The 25708-nt window shown below is 35.3% G+C and overlaps 2 protein-coding genes across 3 annotated transcripts; both read right to left on the bottom strand.

Annotated features, from left to right (window-relative positions):
* Positions 1 to 779: 779 nt before the first annotated feature.
* Positions 780 to 15847, bottom strand: LOC132273942 (uncharacterized). Its single transcript, XM_059775054.1, has 9 exons — positions 15568 to 15847; positions 14920 to 15031; positions 12508 to 12698; positions 12319 to 12413; positions 11799 to 12224; positions 10265 to 10373; positions 7491 to 8136; positions 2025 to 2154; positions 780 to 1054 (listed from the first exon to the last, which is right to left on the bottom strand). Exons 1-8 carry the CDS (start codon positions 15700 to 15702, stop codon positions 2033 to 2035), a joined length of 1836 nt encoding a protein of 611 aa, XP_059631037.1. The 5' UTR covers positions 15703 to 15847; the 3' UTR covers positions 780 to 1054; positions 2025 to 2032.
* Positions 15848 to 19670: 3823 nt separating this feature from the next.
* LOC132273941 (SUN domain-containing protein 4) lies at positions 19671 to 25648 on the bottom strand. 2 transcript variants are annotated; one of them, XM_059775052.1, is made up of 5 exons: positions 24858 to 25648; positions 23934 to 24166; positions 21674 to 22962; positions 21483 to 21568; positions 19671 to 20008 (listed from the first exon to the last, which is right to left on the bottom strand). In XM_059775052.1, exons 2-5 carry the CDS (start codon positions 24091 to 24093, stop codon positions 19780 to 19782), a joined length of 1764 nt encoding a protein of 587 aa, XP_059631035.1. In that variant the 5' UTR covers positions 24094 to 24166; positions 24858 to 25648; the 3' UTR covers positions 19671 to 19779. The 2 variants fall into 2 exon arrangements, with proteins under 2 accessions (XP_059631035.1, XP_059631036.1); XM_059775053.1 differs by lacking the exon at positions 24858 to 25648 and adding an exon at positions 24380 to 24486.
* Positions 25649 to 25708: the final 60 nt, after the last annotated feature.

The following is a 25708-nucleotide window of genomic DNA, read 5'->3' as shown; positions in this document are numbered from 1 at the left end:
TATTTGTATAATAGTGTAATGTACCATAATTCATGATTGTCCACCATTGATCTCGACAATTAAATAAAACTGACACATTTGTTTATGTGTCGCTTCATAATTGGTCTTATATTAAAAGAACCGAACCATGTAATAATTTTTCCTTACCCAAGAAAGTTGATTAGTATAAAAAGAACAACACATAAGTAAAAAACTAATTGATAGTGACGTAAAGCTGGCACATTTATTTATGCGTCGATTCATGATTGGTCCGAAACCAACGGTCCTAAATCATATAATAATTTTTCCGGAAAAGTTAATATGTCTCGAAGTATGTAAAAGACTATAGTACCCCCACTCATAAGACAGCTTTCTAGGTAAGATTGGGAATCTAACGAAGATATAGTCACTGTTAATCTGTTAAGCATTTGCTGCTTCACAGTCCAGTGGGAATGAATTTTAAGGGCTTTGCTTCCCCAATGTTTAGTGTGCAAATGCCCCAAGACTTGGTGTCAGAGCATTAAAAGTCTTGGCAAGTTTACAACCACACAACGAATACAAACAGCTTCACTATGATCCTCCATTGTGCCTTTGTTGTTGTCACTGGAGGGTGAGGCAGCATTGCTCGTTTACGGGGAAAACGGTGCCGGTTTGAAAATTGTAGCAATTCTTTACTCCCATTGATTCTTCTATACAATGTATTTGTTCTTCCCTTTGTGCTTTCTAACAAAATGCTGTCAAAATCCTGGAAGCCAAGTAAAACCAAGAATTGGACAATTACTTGAACCCCACTACACACATCAGTAAATCTGACTCAATTATAAATAAGAGACTACAAAAACATCTCAAAACAGTACATCCCACTCTACAGCTCAAAACTGAAAATTATCAAATTCACAAGATTAAATTACTCTTAATATATTTCTAGCCTAGCAACACGAGAGCAATTTAAGACTTCGTATCGTAACTCTTTAAATCATTCGACCTCTCGTGTTGGTTCCGCCTTGAACGAGATCCGAATTTTATTGTTTGCGTTGTCGCCCCTTCTTTCCTGTTTCATTAAATTTCATCACCACTGCACATGATACAAATCATATCAAACAATCTTGGAGATTCAGCCCTAAATAAAATGCAATGATCACAAATCATCTTAAGAGAATTATTAAAATTGGGTCTGTAACAATGAAATATGAGATGTTATTAGAACTAGTGAAATGATCCAGTGATAATGGAGAATTGGTAGAGGCAGATATAGTAATACTTGAATCTGTTTGTATGCTTGATGCGGCCCGTCACCAGGAGAGCAAAGTCAAATGGCAGAGGAATTAATGAGGAACAAGAGGAGGATAATAATAATCATGCTTATAAAACCTAGACAACCAAGCCTACAAGCTAACTTTCAGGCCCCAAAATCTTTTACTGTTTGAGCATTGAAACTCATTATCGTGTAAGCATTATTTCTGACAAAATTCTCACATTTCCGTTGGACTTCTATAGTATGTATATACTTAAACCTACAGGGTAGAATGCGACAACAAAAGCACGAATAGTTGTGCACTACCATATCAAAAGAAAAAGTTGCTACAGCAGCACAAACAATACTCACTACCGTAACATTACAAAAACTTAATTTCTTTCCCATATTAGATTTAATAAAATAAAAAAATAAAATGAAAGTTAATAAAAGACAAAACTCAGAACAAAGCAATCAAAGGCGTACATGCATATCCACCACACGCTTTTTATGGAATCCAAATCACGACTACCACAGGACCATAATCCTAGAGTACACATCCAAAGAGTTAATGTGTTCTTTAACCAGCATTGTTTAGAGAGTAAGACCAGGAACTTGCAACCAGGGCGAACTTAATTGTATGTCACGTGCAAAGATATCGATGTTGCTAAAGTAGACACCTAGTACCACACAAATACTCACTTGTTGCAGCTACCTCCAGACTAATTCTAACTTCCATCTTACCCAATTGCGAGGCTCGAAAGCAACAGTTGATGAATGATGAGTCACAAGAGTGATGCATAAAACTGACCTCAATTCTCATCTCTTAGTTTTATCAAGAACTTCAATGTATCTCTTTGGAATTCCATAATGTTCAACTAAATGTCTACCAAGGTCGTCGATCACACCTCCTTGAACCAGAACTTCATGCCCCTTCTTACCTGAGAAACAAAGGAATAGGGGAAAATGCAAGAGATAAGAAAATTCACGGCTGTGTGTACCAACACATTAACTGATAGATTCAATTTCAACGAGTTCAATATGATGCAACCATAGCAATCAGCAAAAACATCTCAACCATTACCATGCATTTAATCATCGGCGATTCATATGGGCAAGATTCATTAAGTATCCCAGGCAGTCAACAAGGATAAATTATACTACCAAAAACAATTAAGGACTTATTAGGAAAAACTATTATTCTTATACTAGTCAAAAAGAAACATCATCTTTTAACTAAATTCGACGTAGACCATACTACTAAATTCACTGCTAAACTCAGCCCAAATTTTCAACTTCTATAAACTATTTCGAAAAGATTAACAAAATTCCACTAATTTCCCAGTCACATTTGCAAATCTTGGCTGAATCGGTATAATTGCTAACTACTTTCTGGATCATTTCCAATTTTACCTGTTCTAGCCAAATTTCCAGTTTATAGTTGTAAATCTAAGCCCATTTGGCTACCCTATCTAAATCGAAGACCAAATTTAGCCTGTAAATCGCTGAAAGTTAATACCAACTCATTCTGATTCACCACATGCTACATAAAAATATAATTATTAAGTCAATGTTGAACCACCACACAAACTGCACAAGCAAGATTGCATTTTTTGACTCATCAAATGCATCAAATACACCATGTACCATGACATGCACATCCCATAACCCTTTCCAACACAAAAGTGAACCCAAAATGTATACATTAAGATCATTGATCTAGTCCTAATTATATGATTATGACACTTACGGCCTTACCTATGCACTCATTCCAGAAAGATACAAGTAGATAAGTCTTCTATATGTTTCTTAAACATGAAATTTCTTGTTGGTTTCCCATCTTTGAGCATACTTCTGAGTTCTGACTTAATACGAGTATAGCATTTTGATTGTCTATCTACCATCAAGTTACCCAAAACCTTTTACAATTATGGCCGGACCCTCGATGATGCAATTCAAAAGAAGCTCAACAAAGAGGGAAAATAATAATAAATAACATAAAATAATGAAAAAATTAGACGTTTGGGAGAACTTAAAAATTGGTTCAATTTTAAAATAAGGGCCACTTGCGACATCAGTTAATCAAATTTGAATTCGAGTCAAGTCTCAATTTATGTTTTATCTCAGACTTGCGACAGCAGTTAATCAAATTTGAATTCGAGTCAAGTCTCAATTTATGTTTTATCTAAGTTAGTTGGTTACTGATACAGTTTTATTTGTGTTGCATCAAGTTTAAGGAGACAATCAAGAGTACTTTTTTGTAATTTCAAGATCTGCAGAACATTACTGTAGTTGTAGCCCATACAACGCCATCAGGGTCAAATTATGGAATTAGGTAATCATTTGTGGACTTTGGTAAGTTCACATGGATTCTACTAATCAAAGTCTTCATGTTTCTATATATATAGTCTAGGTCTAATTAGAGATAGGCTACCTGGAAGTCTATATATAGTTAAGCAATGCTTTGAATTCAATGGATAACAAGTTCTAGTGTAGTTCTTTAGCAATTATGAATTTTTTGGATTGCATGATGCAATTCAACCTTAGGTGTTATGTCTAAACGACCCCAGGTGTGACACCTAGCTTCTTATTCAGCCTTTTCTTCTTCCTTTTTCTACAATTTTTATGCACCTTAAAGCTTGACAAGTAAACCAGATGTTGTTTAATGTTTATCTTAAAACCTTGGTGGACAGGCCAAATCCATCCATTCATCAATCACTCAAACATAGCACACGAGAAGAACCCATAAGTGTCTGGTAACAGAACGAATTCTGAATCATATCTACCCATTTGTGAGATCATTTAGAAGGACATTGCCCAATCATCAACAAGATGAGATTCTTTTTTGAATCACAGAGCATCTTGAATAGTTTAATATAAGATTAAGAAATTTAAAAAGCGAACCCTTTGACTCAATAATGGTGGAGCATCTGCCCTTAAGGAGACAATTCCAGGAGTAACAATAATGGTAAGAACAATGAGAAGCAAGAGGACTAACCAAAATACTAGCGTGCAAATCCTTCACAAAAGGAGACCAGTGTGCCCAAGGCTGTGAAGCACCACAAGATCCCATGCTTGTTTGGACAAGAAATTTGTCGAAAAAAGTTGGCATGATCCATGTAATGTGGCTGGAGAGATCAACATATATAAAGGTTCAGATTTTGAAGGGTGGATTGATCCTACTGTATTCCAGCTAGTTTGGTTCCACAGAAGAGTACTTTGATTGCTATCATATGACAGACAATCAGATAGTGAAGCACAGTGTGTTAAAAAGTAGTCCATTTAAAGTTGTAAATCTGTAAGTATGACTGGTACTCCGATCACCTCTGAAGCCTAGATCTCTAAAAAGATTGAATTTGTATTGGTCAAGACTTGTTAAAGTAGAGAAGGGGGCTGTTCCTCTTATAAAATAACAACTATCACCCTGATTTTCCCTAGAAGACTATTTGAATTCCCATAACAAATTAATAACATCTTACCAAGGGCCTTGTAGCGTAGTTGTACTTCCTTGCCTTCCAAACTAGAAGGTCGAGGGTCCCCAAAGGGGCAAAAGTGGATGTGTTTCTTGCCAATGGAAAAAATAATAATATCTTTACCATTCCCTAAGCTATCACATAATAATTTCAAACATTGATTGATACTGCAAGACCTCTATAGAAACATGGATGAACATTGATTTCTTCATCAAATGGTAAGATACACTGATAGGAACCATAAGATTATCTGCATCAATCCCTCTTCCTTGACGAAAACTCCCTCGTGTTTGCAGCAAATTTACCAAGATCCATCAAATCACAAACATGGTTTTCCATCCATTATTTTTAGTGGTCCTATCTTTAATGACAGCTTCTTCAATTTTTGAGAATTTCTTTTTGTGTTGGACTGCATCAGATTTCTATTCTTTCTCCTTGCTCCTTTGTCCATTCTAATCTCAGATTCACTGTTGTCTTCGCATTACCTGATTTTCTTCTCTCGTTAAGTAACTCGACATCATTATTCAATAAATAAATTCCTTCGTCATGCTCCTTTTCTTCGTTGTCAAATCTTGGATCCATTAATCTCTCACCTTCATCATCTACACATCCAGGGAATTCATCAAAAGTAGATTTAGCATCGACAATGTCAACATAATTCCCAACATCTTGCTCAATCAGGAGTTGTTTTCCATTGTTCATGCTACTAATTAAAATTGCTGGACTTGGAAGTTCGTGTCCCAACTCCCCATGTGTATAGAACCAACACTCAGGCTTTATGGTACCTTTTACCACTGCTGTTCATGTGTTTTGTACAGTTAAAATAATGAGAAAGAGGCTCCTTTTACACTTCTGGACTACACATGCAGCCGAAATCTTTCTCCAGCAGTTTGATTTCTGCAATTTTCACGTTGGTATGCATTTCAAGCTGGCTCCTTTGTCTCTTAATGCCCAAATTAATAGAAACAATTATCTTACATTTGTGAATCAGCAATTAGGGCTGCAAACGAACCGAGCTGTTGGCGAACAGCTCCGGCTCGTTTGCTAAAAGCTCGGCTCGTGTTCATTTATTTAACAAAAAGAACCGAGCCCGAACAAGATTTGGATGTTTGATTAATAAACGAGCGGTACGAGCCAATCCCGAACACCCTTCAATTCGGCAAGTTAGTTCACGAACACATTCGTGAACGTGCTCATTACTGGGCTCGTAAATATACACACATATATTCAATAGTTTAGGTCCATTATTTTTTCAATTTTAACTAAGAAGTAGAGCCCATTTCTATCCAACCCAATTCAATAATACTTATTGTGATGTTGTGGCCCGAATTTGGTGCCGGGTCGCGTTGCGACCAACTTATGACCTGACGACCCATTGGAGGTTCGGGGGCTTGACCCCGAGGAAAATTTTTGACCCGTTTTTTGCTCATGGGTCGTGGACCCTAATTAGTCTCTTATTACCCGATATATAAAGGCGCTTAGGGTTTGGAGTGTGGAAAGAGAAAGACTTTGAAATTCGTACAGAAACAAAGTGAGGGGCTGAAAACTTGTAATCTCCGATTTTACACATAGTGAAGACTTTCCCCGGATCTCAACTGTAGACGTAGGTTGTTGCCGAACCACGTATAAATCTTTGTGTTCTTTGTGTGGTGTGTTTACTTTTCTTTCGTGATTCTTGATTTTATCTTGAGATCGTTGTGTTTGTCACAACACTTATAATATCAACCCAACAAAAATTCCAAGCCCATGTTTCCAACCCATTCATTTAAACACTACACAACTCTCTCACACCATATCTTCCCCAACCCTAACTGCCGCATCCCATGAAGAAAGCAGCAGCAACTCTGCAACAGCACCCCCAGCGATGGTACTACCATGGCTGAAAATACACGGGTTTTTTTCGCTCTTTCCCTCTATCTCTCTCTCTCAGTCGTATTTCTCCCTAATCTCTCATCTCCATTGTTTCTCATACTGGATGGAAGAATCAAAGTGTAGGTTGAACATTAAGCCGAAGATCGGAAGTTGGGTGGAGAATGGTTGCGATTTCATGTACCAGGTATATATTATCACTCTCTCTCTCTCTCTATATATATATATAGACACACACGTATACAATAGAAACTTGCAACTGCAAATGTTGTTCTAAGTTTTGGGTCTTATCAAGCTATCGAGCCGAGCTCAAACAATTGCAAACATGGACAAGCCGACCTTGGACACTCATACGGGAGCTCGAGCCAAGATTGAGCCGAGCTTGAACACTATGTCTACATGACTGAGGCGAGCTCGAACATAACCCTACTTAGATTGGTTTGAATCAATTGCAGCCATATCAGAAATCGAAGTAAATATAACTAAATTGCCTCCAATAACATGATTCCTGGAAATGAACCATAACAACTTGATAGTTAGCACCTTCTTGGGCATTAAAACAATATTGTACTAATGGATCGAAATAAATCTAATAGAATCAAATACCCCCAGAAATTCCATTTGATAAATGGCACATGGTATTGAATCCAAAAAGAAGGCAAACGAACATATTCCTCGACAATAATAATAAAATAAACAAAATGAAAAGAAAGTCCTACAATAAATAGCTTTGACTGACATAGAAGGAAAAATATGCAAGTAAACATTAACCAATATTGTACCAAATACAATATTGACAAAGTAACCCCTATCTTAGCCATATATATTGGGAATATAGAAGCATATTTCTAAATGAAAACAATAAATTTACCCGTTTTTGGATAAAAACCAACAAACAAGATATATCGCATCAAAGGCCTGGTATGATGGCATACCTGGTAATTCAGCCACTGTTGTACTACAAGCAAACTTTTTCTGTAGCTCTGATGCCAATGCCTCAGCATCCAACAGAAATGATTCCAACCCAGTGAGTTTTGTCACTTTCTTGTTCCCTTGCCGTCGTTCAGTCATTATTTGAATTGTTTTCAGGGCACCTTTGCAAACAACTGACTCACTTCCTCTTCTCACTCTATGATGCGCCTGCATCCGGTTTATAAATGTAGGTCCTAAATCCTTCTTATGAATATGAGTTGGGTAAGTTGTTCCCTTTTTGATGGCTCCTTTAAACAAGGCATCACATAATATTGGATCCAATACCACTTGGGACTTGTCTGTCGGTTTAACCAGATTTTCTTTCTCAATGTAGCTGAACACAATATCACTGGCTTCTGAGGCACTATATAGTTTAGCTGTATCAGCTCCTACAGAAGAGAAAATGTGTTTGACATGCACACTAGGTTTATATATCTCTTCCACTTCCAGTACTTTATGTGACCGACCTTCACTGGCAGCACGATCAGTGGTTTGCTCATTTTTCTCCACTTTCCGTTTCTCGGGCTTGAAGGATGTGAAATCCGGATGAACACGGTTGACAGAAACTAGTGTAATCTCTTTCTTATGCTTATCTTCTTTTACTGAAATCTGTTCACCGCCATAAAATAAACAGGAAAAATAGAAATGAAAATAAGAAAACCTGTATACATATACAAAGCAAGAAAAACAAGCATCACATTCTTAAATTCTCCAGCATCAAGTAGGAAGAAACATGTTTTCCAGGAAAAAAGACAGATGTTATGTTACACGGACTCTTCAAAAGTAGGTGGAAGTATCCATGTTGGACACAAATTGCTTGGACATGGGTATGGTTTATGTGTCCGACACTTCTGGGTGGAAATGCACCTAAAAAACTTGTCCAACAAATCAATTTTATTATATTATTGCTTCAAAATGATTAAAATTCCTATATCACTATGTTAAATAAAGACATTATTTTTCTCTAGAAAAAAAAAATATATATATATATATATATATATATATATATATATATATGAATATGTAGAAGCGTCCATGTGTCATTTTGTTTGAAGATTTGACATGTCCAATGCGTGGGTACATACTTGCACACGACACGCGCACTCGAGTCCATGTAACATAAAATAAAACTTGTCTGGTCAATTACTCCATCCACAAAAACAGAGAATAGTCCTACAGTGCTCGAAACAAAAGATAACAATTATCAACGTCAGAATACATCACATCATAGCAAGAATAAATTTTTTTTTTGATAAGTACATCATTGCAAGAATAAATTATCCACAACATCTATTAGTTATGCCAATTCATAATAAACACATTGTCATACCATGTCAATGATAACAAAAGAGAAAACAGCACTTTCACACAAGAGATAACAAAAGAGAAAACAGCACTTTCACACAAGAAATATCATCTATTAAAATGGAATGAGGAAACCATTAAAGATAGAGAAAAGAGAATAATAAATAATTATAAGAGAATCTCTAGTAGTGTAAAGCAAAGAAAGAGAAAAATCCCATAAATTTGGTTCATTCCCAGACAAAAAGTGCCAACAATTACCCAATGTAGTTAGATGAATAGGAGGTTCTGTTCATAAACAGCTCTGCTTGGTTCACAATCATGTATCCTCCACCGTATACAACGTAAGATTTTTGCAACTACAGGTGAAACATTAATGCAATGTCTTAAATAACTCTCTTGTTATTTACCAAACTCTTTCTATCACACAAAACTATTAAAAATAAATAAATAAAAATAAAACCTGCCTGTGCCAAGTTTAGTGCCTTATTTTACAGTAACACAGTCAGTCCTAAGCCAGGAAAAAGGAAGAGTTGCATTAGGTAGCTTGACAGTCGATGTAAAACTTTTGTTAGGACCCATATGAACATGAAAAAAAATAAAGTAATCAGGCATCCTTTGAGACGAAAAAGAAAATATACTGACACCTCAAAATATAGGACAGCTCGGCCTACATTTTAAATCAATTCACTCAATACATTTATATCATAGTAGATCTTTTTCCTTTCTTCATCCTTTCTAGAGCTTCTACATATTTTATGAATAGAAAGCATTGCCACAAGTTTCTAAAAGTTAAAAAACCTCTTCACATGCATTGAGAGCATGCCTTCAATAGTATAAATAAAATAAATAAATATGCCCATCGAATTGTTGAATAGTCAGCCACAGTTCATTACAGCAACAAGAAGCAATATTATGAGCCTTCTAGTAATCACTGAAAATTTTCAAAATTAGAGGACGAAACAATGTACTTTTGGGAGATTAAGAAGCACCACCCCAAACAGCACCAAAAGATAAGCATCAAGTACTGTAACATCAGTCAGGAAACAGGAAGACTGCTCTACAACAACAATTACAATTACATTATCCGCTTTTCAGTTGCTTTTACAATTTTTCTAAATATTCAAACAATACAGGGTGCAAATGTTTGTTGCATTTAAGAAAATTTACTACAAGGACTTTAGAAAGTGTTGGAAAGGAGAATATTTGGTGGTTATTGCACTGGATTTTAGGAGTAGAATAGGCGCGTAAATATAGACAGAAAGAGATTTTGTCAACTGCTAGAAATTAGGGAGATTAGCTGGTGTACAGTTGTTAGTTTCCTAATTTATCTCCCTGTAATTCTATTTAAGAAATACCTTGTAAACAATTTAAACATATGGCAATATACTTTTTTCTCTCCATATTTGTTTATAGAAAGAATTAAAAAACATACCAATCCCGCAGTTGATTTAGATTGTAACCACTTTGACAATTTCTTGAATGATGATTTTTTAATATCTATCGTGATGCCTGAAGGCCTACAAGGTAACACATGACTTGACCTGCAACAGCACCAAAAAAAAATTGTTAGAAAGTGTAGAAAAATAAAGATGAAAATTTCTGTAACAAAAAAAAAAAAAAAAAAAATAGAGGTACTTCTGGATAAAAATTCCACTACGGGCACCAAAAATGGGGCAAAACTCATGTACACACAACTCACAAGAAGGGCTATCACTTACATTCAAACTAAATCTCACAAAAACTCAAAAGAAAAGCGTATACCTGATGCAGCTTGACTAGCTGAGTACTTAATTTCCACCGCCAGAAGGGTTTTAGATAGGTATAGACCAAACTTCCAGCATTCTTTGTGAAAAATAGCTGCCTTTAGACTTAAACATATTTTCTTCTATACTTTAATGTAATTTGATACGAAATAGTGTTCCTATTTTACGCTGTCAAGATTCAAGACAATTTCTGATCTAAAACTTGGTTCACAAAAGCTGAAGACCACTCCAACATCTGTAGTACTATTATTTTTTCCTTCACTTCTCCCTCCCTCAGTCCTTCCAAAGCATAAATCTTATCATACCTTGCTACTCAGCAAACCACCTAAATAAACAGAAAACTAGAAATATCTCTCTAATTTTCCAAAACCAACAATGCATCAGTCAGGAAGGAAGGGAGTGGAGGGTGACATTATAGGTTTTATATACTTGTGATTTTCAAAATTCTCAGAATTTATTAATATGTCGTGCCATAATTTGTCACAAAAGAACCAGGAGCTCTTCAGTTGCCACTGAATGCTGAATTATTTATCCCTTCAAACAAAAAATTCATGATAATAATTACCATAATTAACTTCTCCAGAATATGTATGGCAGCAAAAGAAAATTTCTGCTCATGTCAATTTTTAACCAAGAAACTGAAACAAATGGAAGACAAGTTTTGAGCTAAAAACTATCTTCCTTCCCCAATAAAAAGAAATCAGTATAAACAACTTGGAGAAAAGAATTCCGATCCTCCCCCACATAAAAACAAGGATTATATCAACTTCTTCAGGTGGGAATCAACATAACAGGAACACGACCACAAGGATGTATAAAAATAGGAATCTGATCACCATGCCTACATCACCTAGCAAGCACTCTAGAACAACCCGGTACATCACCATTGATCAAACTTCCGAAAAAGATACTTACAAGTATGTAAGTGCCTTTATTTTAAATGAAACATCCTATTCTTTTAGGTTCTTTCAACTTCTCAAAGATGACTATTTTTGCTGCACGTGGCTAATTCCATAGTGTATCCATATGTCTATAATTCGATCTTCTCGATTCAACTTCATATGCATGTCAGCACAAGTTCATAAATAGTAACATATGATGTTCATTTCAACTGAAATAGTCTGGAGGTGCTTTGCACACTAAAAATCGGTCAAACAAGAGAGCGGAGGAGAGAGAGAATTCAGATTAGAATATTTATCTTACCATAATGTACTTCCAGGCATTGGAAGGTCTTTATCTTTAATCGTGGTGTGCAAGGCTTGTAAAAGGCATTTGTCCAGAAGTGCATCCACATCCTCAGTGGATAAAGTATGCTGCTCCTCAACAGTTAATTCATCAGTTGATGCATTTTCTGTCACCTTCAAATCACCCATATCCGCAGTTACTTGTTCAGCACTGTCGTCTTTAAAATCAATTTGTTGTGTGGAAACAGGATCTATATCAGAATGTGCATCTGTGACAATAATAGCCTCCCCCACTTCTTTGTTGTCACTGCCATTCTGTTGATGAATCAAAGCATCACCTTCACGTGAATCAGAAGCCTGACAAGTAGATGCCAAAGAAGGATCTCCAAAGACAACATCTTCATAGAAACCAGCATTTGGAACATAATGACCTTCAACTGATTCCCTGAGCAGACGATTTCCAAAACAGAAACCATATTAGTCATATTTCTACTTAAATTAACAATCATACAACCCTATCAAAGTCCTGTTATACTTACCAAAGTAAGTCTCGGTAGTAGTGACATATTTTTAAAGCCTTTCCACGCAAACCAGCTTTCAAAGCTTCCGTGCTACTCATGGTGGTAATCCCAACCTGAACAAATATGAAACAACACCAAAGGTCTCATCTAATTTGGACAGTTGCAACAATTCTAAAAACAAAACAGTAATGACTTTAAAAAGCTTACCGCAATTGGAGATGGATTTCCAGGGACTTTCACAGCCCATGGTTCCCCAGCTAAAAATGATTGTAGACCTTCTGCAGGTATGCTGATACCAGGGAACATCAAATCAGCCCCTCCAATGACAAAACGAGAAACCTCACCCCCCTTCAGCACAAAAGCAGGCAAGAGTTTAGGGACCTTCCAGAGAGCATAAACTGCAAAATCACAGTGATTATATCAATATAAACATATAGCTTACGTTAAGGTTTAAAAAAGCCATTAGTTTCCCACACTAAACATAAATGATATGTTTGGAATGTTATCAGCACAAAATGTATATGCTTCGATTCAGATGTTACTGGCATCCACCCACAAGTACGAGTGAGTTGTCCTTGAGAACTCGAGAACATATATCTTCAACTTGGAAAAACTTCAACGCAAACTACACGGTCTAGCACCAACATAAGAACATGCAGATAGGGCTGACAAAAAAAAAAAAACTTACTAATTTGCATCTTTCACCAACCAGATCTATGTATATGATACAATAAACTGAAATATAGGATACCCACAAGGCAGAGATGGAGCCAGCTTATGCTCAGGGGCAGACCTGCTGGCCCCTATTTTTTTTAAAAAAAAACTTTGTACAAGTAATTTTGTAAACTTTTACAAAAATTGCCCTTAATTATCTCTCTGAATAAATCTCACTAATCCTTTCTTTCTTTCTTTTATTTTGTACTCTTCTTCACTGAAATAATTCCCCTTCAAAGTTCTTACATTTTACTTTTCTTTTTATTTTTTTCTTCTTCTTATTCTTCTTATTTTCTTTTCTTGAAATTTCTTTTTCTTGCACTCATGTATGATGTATGAGGAGTAAATTGTTTTCTCCTTTTATTCTTTTTTTCTGCTTCTTCTTCTTTATATTAATTATTGAGATTTTACAAACTTAGGGCTTGTTTGCATTTTGCAACCGTTTTGTTTCATTTTTTTGTTGCCAAATCAGTGAAAAAGAACAAAGCATATTTGGTAATGTTTGTTACATTTTGCACAATATCATGTTTGTTCCATAAAAGACTCAAATTTGAAAGTAAAAAAAATAAAAATCAATTGTTTTAGCTATTGTAACTAAACAACTATAATGATAATTTTCCAAAAGACAATATAATGTAAATACAGTAAATACAATTTTTTCTAATTCAAATGAAAAAAAAATGCAAAACAGAAACTATTGCCAAACAGATCCTTAATGTCCGTATTTTATGTTTTTGAATTTTTTACATCAAGTTTTTGCAAATTAGAACATGTTATTTGATTCTTGATTACTGCACAGTTAGTGCACTTCTATATTTTGGCTTCTCATCTTCATACATTATTAGTTGGAAAAAAATATATTTTATCATGTTCAATATGCCCCTTCTGAAATAAATTTCTAGCTCTGTCCCTGCCACACGATGTCGTTCTGCAGCAAATATCATTCTGAATCTGTCACTCTCATATCAAGGAACTCTAGTGAGTCTAGTGTGAACATTTAATTGATACATGTCCAAACAAAATAAACATAAACCTTAGTCATTATTAATCGACCTCACATCTCTTAACAGCACATTCCCATGCGAAAGTTGTGCAAGTCACCAGTAACCAGCTGCTTTTAAATGAAAATGAGACTGTAAGTGACAAACACCTTAATCAAGTACACAAAATGAATGGTCCTGTTTTACCAGATATAACACTGTGCCGCCCCAAAATTCTGTTGGATCTCCACTGGTGGTGGTGATGCAACCAACCATTATCATGACATAAACTGATGCCGCAATTTAAAACCATGGTGGTGCCTGACTATATAAAAAATATAGTTTCCAATTGGATAGGATACACTATATAGTGAGAGAAGGCGAGCCGCGGACGTGTGAGGGGTGGCAACGTTATGACCCTGAGGGAGCATTTGGGTTACAGGAATATTTGGTCTTCCGAAGGTTTGGAACACCTATCTTAATTTATTGACACTAAAACATAGTACACTGAGATCCTCAATTTTTTAAATCACGAGAATATTTTCCACTAAGATTGAAATTTTTTAGTAGGATTATGGGTGAGATGATAGTGTGATTGGGCATAGCTACATAATATTGAGTACATTAATCAAAACTGAACTTAAGCTAATCTGTCAACTTAGGTTATTATACATTACATGAGTTGAGAACAAGTGTAATCAACGGTTTTGAAATCCCTCAATTGATAACTTCATTCTCCAGCCAAGTGAAGTACTCTTACCCATTAATCACATATAGACTATAATAGATTGCACCATGTAAACTGTACAGTTATAACAGATGAAATGCCTGATAAAGGAATTTCATAGACTTGCAATATACCAACAAAACAAATAGCAAAGGAAGATAACAAAAATTGAACAAAGACACATAAAGGGTCAAGTACCTGTGGGGAATATCTCTGTGCCTCGCCCGTCAATGTCAAAAAACATAGGAAAGCCACCCTCCAAACTGTACACATGAACTCTATTTGGGAACTTCGCAACTGCTACTTCTGACTAAAAAATATTATTCATAATAAAGAGGAAGGAAAACAGATCAGCAGATAATAAAAATCGTTCAAGGCACCAAGAATTCAAATATATATATATATATATCTCTTAGTTCAATCCATAACTGCAAACACGAAGCATTTGTGGCATCAATAAATTATTCCTTTACAATTTTCAAATCCTGATTGGTGTGTGAATGTCTAAGGCAAAATGTTAACACCAAATGAACACATGTAGACAGTAATTGGACAACCTACAGAGCTATATGGTGTAATTAACCATTCAAAAAGTCGTGTTTGGGAAAACCCATCAAAAATTCAATCTGCCCATTCAATTTCTAAAAGGAAACATCAAATCACTGAAAGCAAAACAACACAAATATTCATGATTTCGAGAAATCTCAATCTTAATGAACAATTGGGTAACCAAAATGTCAAAAAACCAAAATGGGTTTTTGATTTCAATAAAGCTACAGTTGAATCGAATTCAATACAAGAAATTCTAAAATTGAATAATTAGTGTTACAGCTAAGAGAATGAGACCTTTGGGGGAAGCAAGGCGTCGATATCGGAATCGGAGGCATTGCGGAAGCGTTCTCTGACTGTTCTCTTCAACTTCTTGCGGTCTGCGCCTGACAATCGCTGTTGTGCCTTGGCATCCACTGGCTTCTTGAACATGATGATGGCTCGATTTGATAATTTCAAGCTCTCTCTCTCTATACTTCCTCTTCTTCTCTCTCTAGCGTTCGTCTATGTTTAGTTTCGTGATACAAGGAGATATGAACCGACTACCCGAGAAGGGTCTGGAAGACTGGAATCGAGTGAGGCAATAATGGGTATACAGTATTAACCATCAACTTGATTTTGATTCTAGTATGGGTAAATTATATATTTACCTCCCTCTAATTATAATTTATTATACTTACCCCTTATAATTTAAATTATTACAATTACGTCCCTCTCTTCTAATTACGTGGACTAACAAAACCACACATGTCGTTAGTGTGGAGATCATCAATGCTGATATTAGATGCTAGAGGAAAAGTAACTGTAATAATTTTAAAAATAGAGGAGGTAATTAGAATAAATGCTAACTAAGAAGGAATGTGATGTAATGTACCCTAGAATTTTTTTATATATTTCTCAATCTAATAATTAGTAAATAAATAAGTTTTTACCTCTTGTTATTTGAGGGATTTGTGGGTGTCAATTTAACTGCATGATCATGTCGTGTTTTAAGTGATTCCATTTTAGACCAAAGATATTGTGCAACGGCATAACAACTCAAAAGATAAAGAACCATCGTTAATTTCTTCGTACTCGTTCCAAGTTTGAAATACCATTTGTATAAATAAGAATCCCCTTCGTTATATGATTTCTTCTTCATATAGATAGATATAGGATCCATGGGGCAATTACTTAGAAATATGTACAACAGCCCTTCCTATCTTATTGAAAGTTGAGATGAATTTAGGATCATCTTAATAGGATTAGAAACAAAATTGTAAAAAAGGTTTAAAACTCGTCAAGATCTGAACCCATTCCAATTAATAATCAAAATATTCTTTTATTAGCTATAATTTTTTTTCCTTCATTTCTTATGATTATTTTAAATTTTAACAACATTATTTTTTTATTTAGGCTTGAATTATATATATATATATATAAAAAAAAATTTGGGGGTGGGGGACGGGTTTGACAGAGACTCTCTGACAAAAGTCTCTGTCAGAGAGGTACCCCATCCTAAAAATAATAAGAGAGGCCTGGGTTCGCTTTGCTGTTAAAATTATCAATAGAAATTAATTCAAATTGTATGATTTGTTTTTTTAGGTAAAAATTGTATGATTTTTCATCCTAACAAAAGAACAGGAAAAGTTAATACCAAAGTTAAGTATTTATGAATGTTTGTGTGTTTGCTTCAACTTTGAAAAATAATTTGCTGCCAAAACATTCTTCATGTTAATTTATGTATATTTTATTTGAAAAATTAAATTAACACCTTTTTTTTTTAACTGTACTAGTTCTGTTTTATAAAGGTTAATCGAATGAGACTCTGTTCAATTGTAAAAGGTTTTGCACGTATAGCATCTCCTTCCGTAGAGGAAACTCCTAATTTATTGTTTTAAATTAATTGCAAGAAACCATCCCAACTATAAATATTTACATATTACTCACTAGTATTTTACTAAGAAGTGAAGTGCAAATTTTTTATAATTTAAGGTTCTTGTGCAATTAACCTTAAAGGCAATTTACTAATTGTCAAGTCACTTTTTTTAAAAAAATAAAATAAATAAATAGCTCATACATTCACTTTGTCCATAATGAAGATTTGAACTCTTAACTTCCACTTTGCAAAGGAGGGAAGATGCAAATTGGTAGTTTCTGCAGACAAATTTAAACCTAATAATCTTATTTGTAAACTTTGAGAAATTCAAGAATTAATTCTATTCCATGGTGTAATGCGGTGAGAGTAGTGGAAGAAGGTGGTGGTGGTGGAAGGTGGCAACAATGGTGGCAGGGAAAGGCGGTGACGGTGACGGTGATGGTGGAAGCAGAAAGTAGTGGCGGTGGAAGGCAGTGATGGTGACGGCGGTGGAAGGCAATGATGGTGATGGCAACGGAAGGTGATGGCGGAAGGCAACGAAAGGTAGTGGAAAGCAATGGTAGTGCAGTGGCGAAAGGCAATGGCGGCGGCGTCAGTGGTGGTGGTGGAAGGTGACGGTGGCGGCGGCAGTGGCACAAGGCAGTGATGGGTGGTACTTTTTGGACTTAAAACATGATGATTTCTTATAAATTTGATTTTTCAAAAAATTTTACTTGGAAATGGAATGACCATTTTATAGGTTTAGAAATAGAATGAATTTTTATTGTAATGCATTCTCACTTTAGATCTTATACCAGACAAATGAATAGTTGGAATGGACATTTCATTATATTCCCACTTTAAATTTATACCAAATAAAAAAATAGTTGGAATTGATATTTTATTCCATTCTATTAGTGGGTATCAACCTAGGCATAAAAACAATATCTAATGCTCCGTTTGGTTTGAGGGATGGAAAAATTCATGGAATTGAGAGGGAAAACTGAAAAGGATGAATGAGACATCGCTGGGGAAGAAAATGTGTCTCCATCACTTTTTATTTGGTAGGATGAAATAGATAGTAGAAAGATAGATGGGGTAACCCTATTTTTTGTTTGGTTGGAAGGAATTGAAATAGAGTTTTATATTATTTTTATCAATATACCCTCATTAATGCAGTACGGTTTAACGAGCAAATTTTTGGAAAAGTTTAAAATATAAATTATATACCCCCAAAACAGAAAGGAATTATTTTATCTCCCCTCGCATCCATTCCTCCCCAATCCTTCCCTCAGACCAAACATACCATAAAGCCTTGTGCTCTAGAGTTTTTTGGAAAAAAAAAAAATAGAAACACAAGCAGCCACACTAACAATTTACAACAACTTTTTGGTCCCTAGTGATATAAACTAAGGACCCAAAATTACATTCAAGGCAAGATGGTCGGTGAACAAGACAGGAGCCATGATTTTAATTCAGAGGAGGGAGCTCAATGTAAAATAATAATAATAATAATAATAAATAAATAAATAAATAAATTACATACTATATACATTATTTTTAAGTGCAAAAAAAAAAATGTTAAGAAGTAGGGGGCCAAAAAAATTAATAAAAAGAAGAAAAATAAAAAGAGAAGAAAAATGAGAAATTTGAAAGGAAAAAAATTAGAGTTTGAATATAAAAGGAAAATTTAACTTTTTTTAGTTTTAAGGAAATCAAAGAAATATTAAGAGCAAATTTGACATATGTGACAGCCTGGACCAAATTTTATATAGTAATGATTTTGTCCTTTCTTTATATAAAGTGTAATATAATATATTATTATAATATAAAAGCAATATTAACTTTTCACAAGTCAATTTTTGGCATCAATGGTTCATATGTATAAAATTTACCCACGCCTGAAAAAGTCAGTGTACGTTACCCTAGGGTAAAAAGATGCAATAAGAATTGAAGTTGAATTCCTCACCCAAAACGAAACCAAACCCATACCGATCACCATAGAGTGCAAAATGCAAATGAACATATTACATTCATATTTGGCAACAAACCGAAGGGAAGATGATAGCCAAATGTGGTTATTACGTCTGCGAAGGAGAGAGTTCAAGTTCCACAAAAGTCACCCTTACTTTATTTTTATTTTCTCGAAACACATTCTCCGTTAATGGAGAATGAGATAGTATCACCAACTAATTAAATACTAATAAGTTGTTATAAGACCCACTAAATAGATTTAATTTTCCTTGTGTGACATGATATCATCATCTCTGCAAGAAGGCTATCTGATGTGTCACATATTGATTGGCCCGAGTCTAATGGTCTCGTAGTAATTTATGATTGAGTTCACCAATAAAGCCAAGGCACCCAAATCACGTGAAAGATGGAGATTTCATGTGATACTATGTGACACAATGACCTAAAACCAATCACACTTTCCTGCAAATCCATGAAGGAGACTTTTTTTTCTTTTTCTTTTTTTTCATGCAACGGTTCCACATTATCTAGGAAATTACAACCATGCAAATGAGGGTAACAAAAAATGGCAATGACGCAGAAAAAAATGTAACTGAAAAGTAATCTGCATTGAGGAAGCCATCAATCGATTATGAATCAACTGCCAGGCTTGTATGAATAGACTTAAAGAAACCGAAATGAGTCGAACAAAACTGTGATTATAACGAAAGGATGACAATAACAATGCTACTGCTCAGTAGCAGGAAAAGCCAGGAAGAACCCGTCGAGCAAAAACTCCTGGAATTTTCTGGTCTATACACACTCAATACCATATCTACTAATAGACTCATAACTGTGAACAATCCAAAAACTAGGGATACAAGGAAGACCACGATTCCTTTATTCTCCATGTGTCTCTGATTCTGCCGTACCTTTTCAACCTCTAATCTGCATATGGATACAATCGTTAGCGTAATATCAACATCAGCTATGTGACTAAACAAACCCTAAAGCCTTTAATCTGCCTTCATTACAATTGAACAAGAAATGACCGAAAATTTAATTTTCATTTTGGTAAGTAATATAAGACACGATATTTAATTATTTGACACACACAAAAATGAAACAGTTTAACACTAATAGAGAGGCAACTATTCAGAAATCACCCAAAAAGGGGGTAAAAGGAAGAGGGAGATGCTTTGGAGAATCCCACTCAGCGTTGGCCCACTGTTAGTTTTAAACCATAATGCTAAAGAGAAGTTGTAATCAAAGTTGTAATAACCATACCTTTGGTTTTTTCATATTTCCCCTGACCATCAAAATTTTTTCTAGGTAAAGCCGAACTTACAAGTATATGTTTGCAAATGATATTGCCTGCTATCCTGTGGGTCTAAAATTGTCAACTAGTTCTCAGATGGTTCAGATGGTGTCTTACAACTATGCCAGAAACCAAGATTATGTTGGGTACCTAAAAGGCACTGCATAGACCTAAAGTAAACGCAGCACTAGATAGTCCTATCACAGATTTAGAACCCATGTACACCAGGGCGGTTGAGTAAGAAAGGCCACCACTAATCACATGCCATGTTCTTCTGAACCTAACTACTACTACTACGTTGGCCACACTTGGAGAGTGATTCTCAGCAAATTCAGAGGTCAACTGCTGATTTATTTTTTATCCATGATATGCAAGAATCCAATTGTAGTGCTTAAAGAAATGATTTTTGATGAGGATTAAAGGCCACATATAGAAACTGGAGTATAGAACCATTAGTTATTTAACATTATTTATTATTTTTATTTTTGATAAGCTAAGCTATTCTTATGATTATTACTAATGTACAACCTATGGTTTCAGATGCATATATTTTATCCTTTATTTTCAAGGGTCACCAGGTTTTCAATGAAGCAGCAATCTGTGAACTAGTTGCCTTGGAAACAAGCACAAAACCATCCAACCATGCTATTGTCCACTTAATCATGAGATTGCGGTCCATGACTTAACAAAACAACAACCTCGTTATTTTAATAAAGATACCAGAAGTTTTGGGCCTTGTGCTGAATGCCTTAGTAAATGCCCAAAAGAAAATTAGTATTTCATCCAGTTTCTTTTCATGCTATCCTAGAACTGCATGATTTTTGGCCCTAAAATTCTTCTCTGGACCTGGTGATGACACCTAGGTACCAGAATGGCAGTCATGAAGAATCGGGATAAAACCATAAAAGCAGCCCCCCACCACCAACACATTCAGCGAGGTTTAAATTTCCAATATATGTGTGTGCATGTATGTATGTGTCTTCAATCAGAAAAACTTTGATATATAACTCTAAAAGAACATGCTCATTATACATGAATAAAATTGTACTATAATATACGTGAATTGAAATTTGAAAAGTGATATTACTGAGGAAAGAAGGCTACCTGAGAACAGCGTTGTCCCCTATTATATCATTCAGCTGTCTGGAAACAAGGGATTTCCAAGAAATAAGATCACCAACCTCTTTAGTCTGCAAGGCAAACAAAAAGTTAAGAGTGCATTAAGGGAACTATTAGGTTAATAAGCTATTACATATAATCAAAAACAAAAATTCTAATTCAGTAAAATAATATACCATGGCATCGTTGCTGTCAGACAAGCTTTTTATATTCTCTCTGATCTTCTCCAAAAGTACATCTTTCTTTCCCATATCTTTGTCAAAGTCTTTGAAAATGCTGCCATATTTGGAGTTTAATTCCTCCAAGTAATGCTCCAAAACTGATAAACTTACATCCAATGATCTAACCTTTTGCGTCAGTATCTTAAGAACAGTGTCTCCAGGCATTCTGCCAACTTGTTGATGAGGAATTTCTTCAGGCGGGCTGGGCACGTTAATATTCATAACTCCATGTTTCACATCAGCATTTCCAAGAGCAGGGTCAGATTTTACTTCACTGTCAATACTTTGATGAATATCATCACCCTCAGTAGATGGCACCTGGGAGTGTGATGGTTTTTGCTCACCATTTGATTCCTTCGGCTCAAACAAATTATCTTTAACAGAGAACAAATCCTCGAGCATCCTCTCAACAGCATCCACTCCATACACTTCTAGAACACTTAGTGTGCAGTAGAACTCAAAACCATAATGACTCAATAAATTCAACTTCAAATATCTAACCCATTTTGGCTCCTGAAGAACAAACCTCTTAGCAAGCTTTACGTTTTCAGTAGTAAAATTTCCTAGTTTGACCCATGTATCAACCGGATAAACCAAACTCCCAAGCAGCTCAAAATCCTTCAAGTTCGACGAGTAATGCTCGAAATTTGCTATTTCAATTGCATCCACTAAGGTTTCTTCTGAAAGTTCTATTACAACAAATTTCTCCTCAGCAGAACAAGGATTCCGGAGGTACTTGTCCTTGTCTCTGCTTAAGATATTAGAAGCACCTTTTGCTTCCTTATTGTAAGCCAACACCTTCGCTCCCTTCGAGGACGAAGCATAATTGTACTCTGCACCTCCGGGTTCCACTCTGTGTATTATGCTTCCAGCCTGACCAACTAGAGATCTACCTTTTGCATTATATGCTTTAATCTTGAATTCATCAAGACCCAACGGCACAGCACGAGAAAGTTTGTCAGGTTTTGGAATGTCTTTTTCAGATTTCGCACCAAAACTGGAATTCTCAACCTCACTTGGCTCTTTGACAGCTGAGTCATAATTTACATTTCCTCCACTTACTTGTAATTCACCACTGAAACCATTGGTTTCAACCCCAACTGTGCGTAAATTCTCGTTGGAGTTCTCAGAATTAATTTCCGCTGAAGGGTTTTTATCTACGGAATGAGATCCTACATTATGTCCCAGCTTATCTTCATCACAAGTTCTTGCTCCAACAGGAAATTGCTCAGATTCATCTAAATCTGTCAAAATGACATAAAAGTAGCTAGTGAGAAAAATACACACCCCCCTAGAAAGTAGATTCCAACAATCATGAGCAACTAAGCCATATGAAAATTAGGATTAAAGATGATTTTTATCTGTAAAGGCACACAAGTGAATTCACATAACAAGACAGGCATTAGCTAGCAAGAAGATACACATTTCATAGAAATTCCAACAATTAATTAGATTATCCTTGTTGAACATAAATACTTGCTATCAGGAAAAGCATGATACTTGTGTGTATCTGAAAATAAAGAAATAGTGAGTTCAATCCTTGCCTATGTGAGATAATTTCAAGTATGACATCGGTTCAGTTCTTGCCTACAGGAGACATATTCAGGTCACACGTGCACATTCAGACAGACAAGTAGTTAGTCCTCCCTCAGGTCACATGTGTACATTCAGACAGACAAGTAGTTAGTTCTCCCCTCGAGTGAACATGCCCAATCCCACACCCTTCAGAATTAAAAATAAGATAAAAGAAAAAGGTGCATGACCCATCCAGTGTAGCTATTGATGCAAACATTCAGCTACCTTGGAATACCGAAATAGGCATCATAGCACACATCCTGACGGTTAGGTTAACAATACCAACAGACCAAACCAAGGACAAAAATGCAAAGGCAATGACATCTTTGAAACGGGATGATGGATGAATGCCGTAGAAGCTAGAAAAAGCGAAAAATGAACTTGAACAATACTACTCGTTAAAGGAATAAAAGGTTTCCTCTTGCCGAAACTCACTATATACTAGAGACCGAAACCAGAAGTGAAACAAAAAGATACATGAGACATCTAATAAACGGAAAAATCATGTTTATCCATAAATTATACCAAGTGAAACAACTCTATTTCTAGTTGCATTTTCTTTGAACCTTGTAACAGCAACTATTGTGAAATTAAATGCGCTACAATCAACAAACTGATAACAACTTTAATTAAGACTGACCTTTGTAACCATCACCACGACCAATCCACAAATTTAAGAGGAAGAAAAGCCCCCATAAAACAAACACCAGAGACACCGAAACTTTGCACAAGTGATTTCTTTTATCAATAGCATTCTCCAAAGCTCTTCTCTGCAGAAGAGCTCTACGTGATCTCTGCATTGTACATCAATCCAATCCACTACCGAACAGCATGAAACAACCCGAAGAAGAAATAAAGATAAGCAGAGGTACCCTGCACCAAATAATTCAAGAATTTGCCTTTATTGCGAAAATCAAAACATAAATCTTAATAATGCTAGTGTGTGTGTGTGTGTGTGTGTTTGTATTTGCGCAGGTCTATATATATACATACATACAATCAAAAAGCAAAATCTCATACACACAGCTTGTAAAGTGAGGGTCAGAATTCATGATTAAGTCAATAGATTGTAACCATTAGATTTACCTTAGCAATCAAGGCAAGAATAAGCACCCTTTATGTAAAAGAAATAACTGTTACACCAAAGTGGATGGCGAAGTGTCTAATAAAACAAGCTTTTTCCAAACTGTAGAATTAAAGTTGAAGGCAAGAACAAAGTGAAATCCTTTTCAATACATCACTTTCTCAAAATCTTGTCTTCCACCACCATATAATTTCAATCAATTACATAATATATACATATATATATATATGTATATATCACAAACACAATATAAAACATCCCTCAACTCAAAACCCAGAGAGAGAGAGTGATACAAAATTGAAGTAAAAAAGAGGGTTTAATACAGGGATCGACATAAACAAATACTGAATTATGGGTCGTAGATAGATTTGAGTTTAATTGGGAAAGCAAACAAGAGTGAATCAATTGTGAATGAGAGAAGTCAAAGCATAGATCAAATCGATCTTGAATGTTATAGAAAGAAACATCACATCACATTACCTGAATTTGAATTGTCCGTTTATGTATGTATGTAAAGTCTCCTTTAAGATCGATTGTGGACAGCAATTCTCGATGTCAGCAAACGAACCGAAAGCGAATGACAATAGTCGCAGAAAATCGCAACCAAAAGCCTCGATTTGAGCCGATCGTCTGCGTTGTCTTGCCGTTTCTTTCCTTTTACATTCATCGTCATCATATACGTATATATATATATATATATATATGTATGTATATATTTATTATATATATTCCCTCTTTCTTTATAGTAACGGTAACGGTTCCTGTGCTGCCTCCGCCGAATGTTGGATCTCTCTATTTAGTTCGAAAGCTCTTTAAACTCCTTTTATAACACTTTCTCTCTCTAGAACTTTCTCTCACTAATAATTTGAAATCTTAGAGAGAGAGAGAATCAGAGTTTTTCAACGTTATTGGTGAAAGCGGGTACCTGTTAAATTTCCAGATACAGTAAAAGAAAATGAGAGATTTCTGTCTCTATTATCTGCAAAGTCTAGGTTTTCCCGAATGAAGCACACATCTCTAGAAAAATGTAATCAATCTATATATATATATATATATATATGACGTAATCAATCTATATACTATATATGTGTGTGTCCAGAATCATGCTACATGGAGTGTGTGTGTGTGTATATATATATATATATAAATGTATAGATATAGAGAGAGAAAGATCCAAGAAATTCAAGATCGAAGATGTATAAAAATTCAAAGAATAAAACTGTAAATCTACGAGAAGTCAATGAGTAGTCTGTGGAAAGAAAAAAAAAGATGTCGACAGAGGGGAGTGGGAGGCGAATGAGGAGTGAGATAAAGGCCGAAGATTGACGTGT

The sequence above is a fragment of the Cornus florida genome, unplaced genomic scaffold (assembly GCF_030987335.1).
Source record: "Cornus florida cultivar Cherokee Brave unplaced genomic scaffold, ASM3098733v1 CherokeeBrave_3.0.0_Hap2_Chr09, whole genome shotgun sequence".
In the NCBI taxonomy this organism is placed as follows: Eukaryota; Viridiplantae; Streptophyta; class Magnoliopsida; order Cornales; family Cornaceae; genus Cornus; species Cornus florida.
The sequence above is the reverse complement of the archived record's forward strand: the minus strand, read 5'-3'. Positions and strand labels throughout refer to the sequence as shown.

Coding starts and splice junctions, on each gene's coding strand:
- LOC132273941 (XM_059775052.1), bottom strand. CDS start 24,093: ATGCAGAGATCACGTAGAGCTCTTCTGCAGAGAAGAGCTTTGGAGAAT. Junction 22,963..23,933: donor TCGTGGTGATGGTTACAAAG/GTCAGTCTTAAT, acceptor TCATTTTGACAG/ATTTAGATGAATCTGAGCAA. Junction 21,569..21,673: donor CTGACAGCAACGATGCCATG/GTATATTATTTT, acceptor TTTGCCTTGCAG/ACTAAAGAGGTTGGTGATCT.
- LOC132273942 (XM_059775054.1), bottom strand. CDS start 15,702: ATGTTCAAGAAGCCAGTGGATGCCAAGGCACAACAGCGATTGTCAGGC. Junction 10,374..11,798: donor ATGCCTGGAAGTACATTATG/GTAAGATAAATA, acceptor GTGCTGTTGCAG/GTCAAGTCATGTGTTACCTT. Junction 8,137..10,264: donor CTAAATCAACTGCGGGATTG/GTATGTTTTTTA, acceptor GGCGGTGAACAG/ATTTCAGTAAAAGAAGATAA.